At 42.0% G+C, this 9,999-nt stretch overlaps 1 protein-coding gene across 1 annotated transcript in view; it reads right to left on the bottom strand.

The window, feature by feature from the left end:
• Positions 1-616: 616 nt before the first annotated feature.
• Positions 617-9,999, bottom strand: part of bmper (BMP binding endothelial regulator) — a 53,046-nt gene continuing 43,663 nt past the window's right edge. The window contains exons 13-18 of the mRNA XM_039806161.1: positions 6,624-6,669; positions 5,721-5,884; positions 5,413-5,614; positions 4,446-4,788; positions 3,338-3,468; positions 617-1,813 (exon numbers count right to left, since the gene is read on the bottom strand). Of these exons, the coding sequence (XP_039662095.1) occupies positions 1,632-1,813; positions 3,338-3,468; positions 4,446-4,788; positions 5,413-5,614; positions 5,721-5,884; positions 6,624-6,669 (1,068 nt within the window). The 3' untranslated portion in view covers positions 617-1,631. The remainder of the gene's footprint in view (positions 1,814-3,337; positions 3,469-4,445; positions 4,789-5,412; positions 5,615-5,720; positions 5,885-6,623; positions 6,670-9,999) is intronic.

The raw sequence follows: 9,999 nt of genomic DNA, 5'->3' as shown, positions 1-9,999 counted from the left end.
CTCTTCCCTCCTCTACACTGAATGTGAAAAAATATTCTTCAATACAGATTTACAACATTCTTGACTTCGGCTGCAGAAAAAAAAAAACGTTAACTGTTCCTTGAAACTTTGAACTCTTTGAAACTCTTTTTTGCTTTGAAAGCAACACTATGTAACTTTTCCCGCTGCGGTCCCCCTACAGGTTGTCTCTTTGGAACTACAGCTGCAGCTAAAAGTTACATAGTGTTCCTTTAACGCTTGATATCAAGTCATCAGAGGCTGCACGTCTGTAGGTTGTGAGCACTTCAATCAAAGAGCGATTTCCCTCTCTCAGATTGTTTAATATGAATCCCTTTTCCTTTTAGAGGCCTGGAAGGGTAAAAACATTATTTCACGCAAGATAGAAGCAAAGGTTAGGGAAAAGCCTGAAAATATAAACCTTATTTTTTGAGTTTTGTTGGCTTTTTTTTCCTGGGAAATCATTCAATGAAAGGTGCTTTGCTCAAAGGTACAACTCTTCCTTCAGTTTTCCAGATGTCTCCAGTTCCTATGGGGGTTTGAACCTGCAACCTTCGGGCCTTCTCCTACAATTATCAAAGGTTTTAAAACTGAAAGTAAAGTAGAGACCAGTCAGAAATGAACTTCGATAAAAGATTATATTGCTGGTCTTAAATAATTATCGTCAAGTGAAACATATGCTTAGATGAACACCTTCAGTTTGATACGGACCACAACAACCTGTACACGGAGCATATTACAATACAGTACTTTTTCCCTGCGATGGTGCAACAACTGAGTCACATTTGGGCATTTCTCTTCAAACAGTAACACAACAAATACATAAATAGCTTTTGTTTCCCTTTAAATCATTCATAACGCAATTATGTTCATGATTCTGGCTCTTGCTACGACATGTCATTTGACCGATATATAAATTAACATCAACAACAAATAATAATAATTATTATAATAATTAGAACAATAATAATATAAAAGCTGTCTGTCTTTCATATAAATCTGGCTAGCTTACAGTATGAAATGATTGAACAGAGATTACGAGGGCACTTTTGACACGATGCATCAGAGGGTTTCTCCGCTTTGAATCTCCTTATTCCAAACGCAGATGCTCAGTTTCCCACTTCAGGGTGTTTGGGAGAGACATTTGGGCGCCATGTTGGCTCAAGCAGGAGTCCACTGGCCCAAATAGTTTCCAGAGGGTCCATGGCAGCGTGGGCAAACGTTCCTCAGGAGGGTGGAGACGGTAAAATCTCCAAAATAGGCTCCCTAAATTTATTCTCGGGAGTTCAGTTCTTCATCCACAAGTTTGAAATTAGCGCCTCCGGTGGCGGTGACTGGTATCGTGACAGCACGTGTTTATTACAAGAGGCACAAGGAAGTCCGAGGCTGAATGTGGTGGCACGGATCATCCTCCCATTGCCGTAGCGTGTGCTTCTACATCAGATACCTATGGACCGTGAGTACCTTGTCGCATCTGATCTGTCGACTTTTTTTTTAGACCCTTTTTGTGTCCTACCAAACTCTTCCCGGCTTCTTTGGGCCCCTTATTCTGATATTATAAATGACCGTCTCTGACCTAGCCACCTCCCCCCCCTTCCCCCCGCCACCCTTCCCTCCCACCTGGGTCACAAGGGTCACCGTCCGGGGCAGGCCGTGGGTTTGATGCAGCGTCCCTGGAACAGCACCAGGTTGGCGGGGCAGTGGCAGCCGGCCACGCAGGGCTTGTGGCACGGTCCGATCTCGTTCCAGTTGTCGCAGGTTTTGGTGCAGCCCGGGCCGCAGGTGTCGTACACAGCGCCGTGTTTACACTGGGTGGCTGAAGGGAGGGAAAAGAAGGTAAAAAAAATAAGTATTTGCTCACTGATGCATTTGATGGACTTCGGAAGGGTGGGGAAACACTTACAAAACAAACTCGGAACCTATGTTCATCCTTCAAAAGAGAGCCTTAAGACTTGTAAATGAAACCACTTGTAGAGCACCAACTAACCCACTTTTCATCAAACTAAAAGCACTAAAATTCAAAGATATTGTTAACTTTAAAAGTGCACAAATCATGTACAAAGTAAATAATCAATTAATCGGACCAGTATCCAAGGGTTGTTTCAAATGAGAGGGCAAACATCATTTAAGGGGAACTTGTGTATTTAAAAAGAAACTCATTCATATATGGAACACTGCAGTGAGATGAAATCATGTACAACAATGAGCAATTGTAAGAGACTATTTAAAATGAATATATTGAAATAAATACAAAAAAGACTCAAGATGATTGTATTGTGTACTGACTATATGGTTCCTGGGCTTATATACTATGTCCAATTTGGATGGGTTATTATTTGGTTTGATGTAGATAGATGGAAAAGAAAAAATGTGTATATGTATGCTTGCATGTGTTTCTATATGTATGCATGTGCATATGTGCGTGTAGGTAGTTAGATATACTGTACTATTTATGTGTATATATGTGTTTGTATACAAATATAAATAAGAGAAGCATCAAATTGTTTTGTAGTATAAAAGTATAAAAATAGAAAAAGGGGGTAGGACCAGAAAAGTTTTTTATAACTTCTTCCTACTGCTTTTTGAACATGATAATTCCTTATTTAAATATGGTGCTGAAATGTACATGTTCTTATTTATTTTATTTGTATTTATTTTTTATTTTATTTTTAACATAACAAAATAAACTAAACTGACTAATGACTGCCACTATTGTGACGACTCCTGCTTTGTCTGGCTGTATATATAATCCTTTAATTTGGTCCAATTTGGTTTGATCTTTATTTAATAAAGTACATTTGTGTTAAACTTTATCATGATCTGTTTGTTGTGGCCTAAGAGCCGGGTCATAACAAAGTGGGGGCTCGTCCGATATGACCCGACTCCTATTAAATCAAATCAACCCAAATTAGACCAAATTAAAGGATAATTAAGGGGTGGAGTGTGGTTGTCAGTAAAGTCAGTGGTGTAAGTGTGCATGAGACATGGGTGTGTGTCACCTGTCTCTCTGACGAGCTCCTGCAGAGTCAGAGAGACAGGTAAACTGCCAGACACAGCAGGGGTCGTCACATTATTTCAGAGTTTATTTGATAAAAAGAGCAGATTAGTTCCTTGGAATGAACTGTTGTTCTTTCTGTGTTCACAATGTCAAAACAGTCAATCAACTATTGTACAGATGACATTGAGCTTTGCTAAACCACTATAAGCGAAGCAAAAAAGTTAAACTTATCCGTGTTCTGAAAGGTAACTTTAAATGATATTACATTCATGTGTGTCACACCTTGTCTTTGACTCTTCATTGTCATGTGAGATTATGATTAGGTCACGCGTGGTCACTCACCCATGCAGGCGGTGTCGGCCTTCCAGAGGACGGGCACTCCCTCCCTCTCGCAGGCTCGGCTGTAGGCGATGAAGGACTCACAGTAGCAGTTTTTATGGACCGGACACTCACACATGTCCGTCACACACGACCTACAGGGAGCAGGGCGATAAACAATACACTTTATTGTAGGGATGTCCCGATTGGATCGGAGTCGATATAGGCATATAGGCACCTTACTCCAATTACTTGTGTCAGTAAATTCTACACCATTTAAACCAAAGTTGATTGTATATGTTTTACAGAAAATGCTAGCTTCACAAAGTTAAATGTATAAAGTCTGTAACTTTTTTTTTTATTAATGAACGTCCGTTAAATTCAAGCCATTGCCAAATGAGTTTCTACAAAGCTAATTAAGACTAACCTCTCTCTGTATTTCTCAGTATGGCTATGTTCAGAAGATTGTGGAGTCCGGCGACTTTCGCACGCAGAAAATGAAGTGAAGATAATGACCTCTTCTGAAGAGTCCCGTGTCCTCCTTGGCTACTAGCAACTGCGTGGAGGAGGGGTGGGGGTGGTGCGCGATTACGATGTTTTGTCATTATTTAGAATTCGTCATGGGGGCAACAGAAACTACGCACTATAGCTTTAAGCTGAAGACATGTTTTAGTTGCTTTGTTTACTTAGTTATTTTTGTAAACGAAAAAAACGGTGTGCAGCTCTATTATCTAGGCAAATACAAATATCGGATCGGGACTCGGTATCAGCAGATATTAAATTTTTTTTTTTTATCGGATTGCCGTGGCCGGGTTGTGTCAGTGGGTAGAGCAGGCGCAAATATACTGAGAGGTTTATGCCTCAACGCAGAGGTCCAGGGTTTGAATCCGACCAGTGACAATTTCCTGCCTGTCTTCCCCCTCTCTCTCCACTTTCTCACTTAAGCTGTCCTGTAAAATTAAAGGCAGAAAAGCCCAAAAAATAATCTTAAAAAAATTGGACATGGGTGAGTTGTAATGTCACATTTTGGTATTAAAAGTCTCCATCCTTCAGATTTATGCCGAGGGGACTTTGAGTAAAAAACAAATAACATTTATTAGCATTTTCATGACAGCACACGCGGTCCTCTGACCTGTAGAAAGGGGCGAAGTCAACCACACGGTGGCACTTCTGAAACTCCCACGACTTTATCTTCTGGCACTCCCGGTGGGCGCGGAACTTGACTTTGACGCTGCCAGGGCACAGGAAGGAGGTTGGCCGGCGAGGCGGGTGCTGCTGGGAGCATAGCTCGTTTCCCTCGACTCGCCACGACTCGGCAAACTCGTCCACGTCGAACTTGAACTGGCCGTCGCCTCCCATGGTGTCGTCGCGCTTGTGGCCATTGTAGTTGCCGCAGAGGCCGCAGAGACGTCCTCGCAGGTGGGGGGCAGCCACAACCTCCACGAAACTGTCCCCGTCCCACGTGATCTCCAGACCTGCAGGGGTGAGGTAGGAGGCAGGAAGACAAGGCTTAATGTTGCTAATTCCTTTTGACCAGGGCTGTTAAACTCATATTTCACTAAGAGCCACACTTGAAAATAAGAATCACATCAAGGGCCAGGCATGTATAGTTTATTGACATGCTTTCCTGCAATCAAAAAAGTAAGATGTCTTTGATTGTATTATTGCATGTCTCACATAGCCTTTTCATTTACAATTCGGTTGATATAAAGCCTTAAAAAAGTCAGCAAAAAAGTTCCTTAGCCATCACAGAATTTAGCAAATCAAGCAAAACATGCCTGAATATGCAAACTCATTGTTTGTGTGGGAATATCTGAGTCTCGAAGTCGGCAAATCTGACAAATTCTGTTTCGAGTGTCCCGTAATTGCAGTTAGAAAACCGTTTCTTTCTTTTTGGTTTGGCGCACAACTAGGCGGGCCAAAATTTATTGTGAAACTAAATAATGCCCGATATTCGGGCCGGATCAAAATTTGCGAGGGCCCACATTTGAGCCACGGACCTTGAGTTTGACACATGTGCTTTAGACAATACCTCTCTTCCCAACACACCTAACAGAGGTAAGGGCATTTTGTGTGTTTGATGAGTGTTGTGTGCTGACCTGCGATGGTGGTGAGTTTGAGCAGGTATCCGTCCAGGTCGATGTGCACCCCGGGGCCGTGGTAGGGCAGGGCGATGCGGGTGCCGTTCCTCCGGACCGTCAGGTGCTGGTGGAGGCCGAGGATCAAACCTCCCAGTCTCACCTCAACAGACTGAGTCCAGGAGAAGGAACGAGTCCGCCGGGCGTCGTTCCTCACCAGCACCTAGTAAAGAAATGGAAAATACAGGTAGATTTGGGATACTTTTGGGATAGATTTTTTTTTCCTGGTGTGACAAAAATATTAATATCAGTTTCATTCACGGCCGTACCATGAAGCTGGAGTCTGGGCTGTTGATGTTATTTCCCGGTCCTCCAGAGGGAACGCTGCCACAGTCCCGTGTCAGTACGTACTGACAGGTTCCCTGAAAGTTAAAGGTCCTGCCGTCGAAGGTGTTGTAGTGAGGGTCGCCAAACACTGTACATACACCCGGCTCTGCAGACAGACGGAGAGAAACAAAGATGGAGTAAATGTAGAAATTGGAGAGAAAAATGACCAAAAGAAACAGAAATAAGTTATGGAAAATGATCTGCTGTTTGAACTCGGATGGCTTAAAATACCAGCCATGGCACATTGGCACACGGCCGAGGAAGAGACAACCCACAATGCAAGGATTAAAAAAGGATACGTGCCTGACAGCGAACCGCAAAAAGATCATTTTATGATAAATGGTGAAATATGAGGCATTTATTTGACTCACTCAGAAGTGGAACTGTGGTATTGTAAAACGCTTGCTTTAAAAACTAAACTCAACTCCACATTATAAATAAGTGAGGTTTATGGAGTCTTTGTAGTCTTAAAAATGGTACATTTACAGCCATCTTTGTTGACTTTTGCTACAGGTCGCAGCCAAAAAACTAAAGTAAAATGACCCGGAGCAAACCACAGTCTGAACTGAAGTTCATGGGAAATGCTCAGCTGAAGCTACAGAGGCTGACTTTTATTTTCTTTGCCTTTAAGAAGGACGATCCACATATTTTACTTAGATTTTCTTACTAAATATCACCCAATACACATAATCCACACCTCATTTAACCGCTGCATTAAATCACAATTTTAACTACAAACAGACTTGCATAAATATATTTAAGATATTTAAAGTCGTTGATAATTCAAGGATGAGTGAATACTCTGGGAAAGAGGAAGCTGGAGGTTTTGAGAAGGACTTACTCACTTTCAGTGCAAACTGGACAGCAGCCGGTCCTGTTCAAGATCTTGTTCTGCAAGAAAAAAAAAAAAAAAAAAAAAAAACAAAATATAAAATCCCCCCCCCCCGCCCCACCTTTAAAAAAAAAAGCAGAAGATCTGCAGACTGATAGTGAGAAACATCCAAGGCAGAACCGATTGAAAAGATCTGAACAAACTCATTTATAATACGATATAGAATATATCTAAAGACTTTTGCTCAGTTGAGATTGAAATACATATTTGTTAAAGGGATAGGCCACCATTTTGTTGAAAGGGCTTATCACGGTCTCCCCTAGCTGTAGATAGGTGGGTCAACACATTTTTTGTGCATGCATTGTTTTGGTCCGGTGCAACACCAGCAGCGCCACCGCTAGTTAGCTTAGCGTAGTGAATGGAATCCTATGTTGCCGGTTAGCATGTTGTGAGTAAAAGTGAGCCAAAAAAAGACAAAAAAAAATGTATTACTTGCACTGAGACAAAAAATGTGTTGGGCCACCTATCTACAGCCAGGGTAGACTGTGATAAGCCCTATTTCAACAAACGGTGGCACTGGTGGCAATGGTGACACTCTAAAGAGACATCAGCATGTAAAAGGAAGATGCACATCAAACTTACAGTTCATTTTACATTGACTATCTGAATCTGAGCAACATTAACAGTTGTTTTGCAGTAGCTACACACACGTTTATATGTTTTAAACTAAAAGGAAAGATAGAGGGAGAGAAACAGGGAAGACAACAGCTCAAGTGAAACAACTGAGAATACTAAAGATGTTAAGATGCACACACTGCTAGCAGAATAAATACTCAAAGTCGCTTGCAAATCTACTTCAAAGCTTAACTTAACTGCGCTCATTTTTTTTTTGATTTACTGACGGAAATAGCATGTGATGTAAAATGAAACACACTTTCCGGGGTATTCCAGCAGCAAATAAACACAACGATTCAAAATGACCGTTACGAGCTAAAACCCAATCTGGTTGCTGTCCACCAAAGATCTACCAGATTCCTGGAGACATCCTGGTAATGGAACAGCTAAACTGACACAACCTTTTACCCACATCAGTTTGTTGGCAGAGGTAACAAAGGTAACAGGTCTGTTTTCATGTTGTTTTTCAAACACATGGAAGAGAAATGAAATGAAAGATAGAAATGGAAGAAAAGTTGTCATTTTGACAAGTTCACAGTCAAACCAGGACGACCGCAAAGACACCGATACTCCAACTTCAACCACTGAGTGTGTAACAGGAAACTCTGTGTGTGTGTGTGTGTGTGTGTGTGTGTGTGTGTGTGTGTGTGTGTGTGTGTGTGTGTGTGTGTGTGTGTGTGTGTGTGTGTGTGTGTGCGTATGTTTCAACTTCCATCCAAAGTGCAGATCAGAGGACTCTTTCACACACTTACTTTTTGTTGCCTCAGGGAAGCCCTTCATTTGCGCAAACACACACTCTTTTTTTCTGTCTCTCTCTCTCTCTCTCTCTCTCACACACACACACACACACACACACACACACACACACACACACACACACACACACCACTCGTCTGTCATCACGTTCAGACGTTCTCTGTACACTCAATACAAACTCCAGAGTCCTAACCTCTGCACAAAGGGCAATCTCTCTCTTTGAAGAGGGCTGCCTTTTGACAAACTGAGGACACACACAAGCACACACACTCTCTCTCTCTCAAACACACATACACACACACACACACACACATACATACACACACAGTGACAGAGATTGGTTTTCAGGGGCCTAAATATAGGGAACCTCTTCTTTGCTGTCACTCAAACGTCACACAGACAAAAGGCTTTTCAGAGACACACTGTCTCCAAAGGGACACACACACTGCCGACCTGCCGCTGACCGCAGGATGATGGCATGGGAGTCTGTGTGTGTGTGTGTGTGTGTGTGTGTGTGTGTGTGTGTGTGTGTGTGTGTGTGTGTGTGTGTGTGTGTGTGTTTAGGTGGTTTGTGGTGACCTCTGTGAGAGAGATGAGTCCCACTAATATTAACTTGGACAGGTGTGTCAGTTTGCATGTTATGACCCAGCTAATGTTACCTCTACACATAAATCAGAACGTTCATTTCTCAGTATAAAATGTGTTTAAACGCTGACTCCACATGGAACCTGTGCCGCTGCAGGAAAGAACGTGAGGGAGTGGAGGTCCAGGTGGTGGATGGTTGTGTTGTGCGTCCAACGAATCATCAACGAAGACATTAAACAATTAATGCTGGCTTTTTAAAATATTGAACCACCACAACAGTCTTTCCCAAACCATACATTAACAGGCTGCTGGTTTTTATCCATATGGTGGTATGATGCTATAAGAATTAAGTTTAAAAAACGTAAAAATCCTAATACAGAGTTCTTTATCAATATTTTAATCCGTCATTTTTGAAGGTGCTGAAAGTGATGGTGTGCTCAAATTTAACCATTACTGCGATTTACTAGTGAACATAACAAATAAAGAAGTAAAGTGCAAGAAGTAAGAAGTTGTAAAGGTCCCATATTGTAAAAAGTGAGACTTCCATGTCTTTTTTGCATTATAAAACAAGTCGAGGTGCTAAATAAATACTGTGAAAGTATCAAAACGCTGAATCCACAGAGAAATGCCCACAGCCCGTATTCAGAAACGGTGCTTTTAAACGAGCCATCAGGACTTCCTTACAGTTAGGATGTCACAGCTATACTATATAAAGGTAGGAAGTGCAGCTACAGTAAATTTAGACAGACAATATGAGAAAAATAATGTGTTTTTTGAAAGCATGTAAACATGTTCTAGTAGAAACCCAAAATAGAAGTATGTACCAGATAATGAGCACGATATGGGACCAAATGGGAACAATCGATGTAGCAACTTTCGGCATGTCATCCTGTTCTTCCACTTCCACAAAGCACAGCTGCTACATGTTTGTAAAAATGAAGTGTATTCCTAATTGCCACCATAACCCTAATCCTAGCAATTAAACAGCCATTGATTATAAAAACATATTTTAAGGGCTTATTTCAAAGTGATGCTCCCCAAACGTGAGAAAGATTTGTCAAAATCTGAAGTAAAGTAAACAACCGAGGCTGTTGAAATATATTCGGAAAACGCTAAATCAACAGCACGTAGTGAGGGAAACTTACTTAACTTTTTGCCGGAGACCACACTCAGACCACCTACATCACCCTGCAGCTGCACCTCTGACCACAAACGACAGGTGAGGGCTTGTTGTAACCGCTGGAAGCGTGTGAACTTGGACTAACGCCGACACTGGCTTTGACTGTGTGACCGCCAGCAGCCGGCGGTATGCGAGGAATCCACTCCATCACCCACTGGCCGACAGATGACCCCGAGCCACCTCTGCGACAGGT

Source organism: Perca fluviatilis, chromosome 7 (assembly GCF_010015445.1).
Source record: "Perca fluviatilis chromosome 7, GENO_Pfluv_1.0, whole genome shotgun sequence".
In the NCBI taxonomy this organism is placed as follows: Eukaryota; Metazoa; Chordata; class Actinopteri; order Perciformes; family Percidae; genus Perca; species Perca fluviatilis.
The sequence above is the reverse complement of the archived record's forward strand: the minus strand, read 5'-3'. Positions and strand labels throughout refer to the sequence as shown.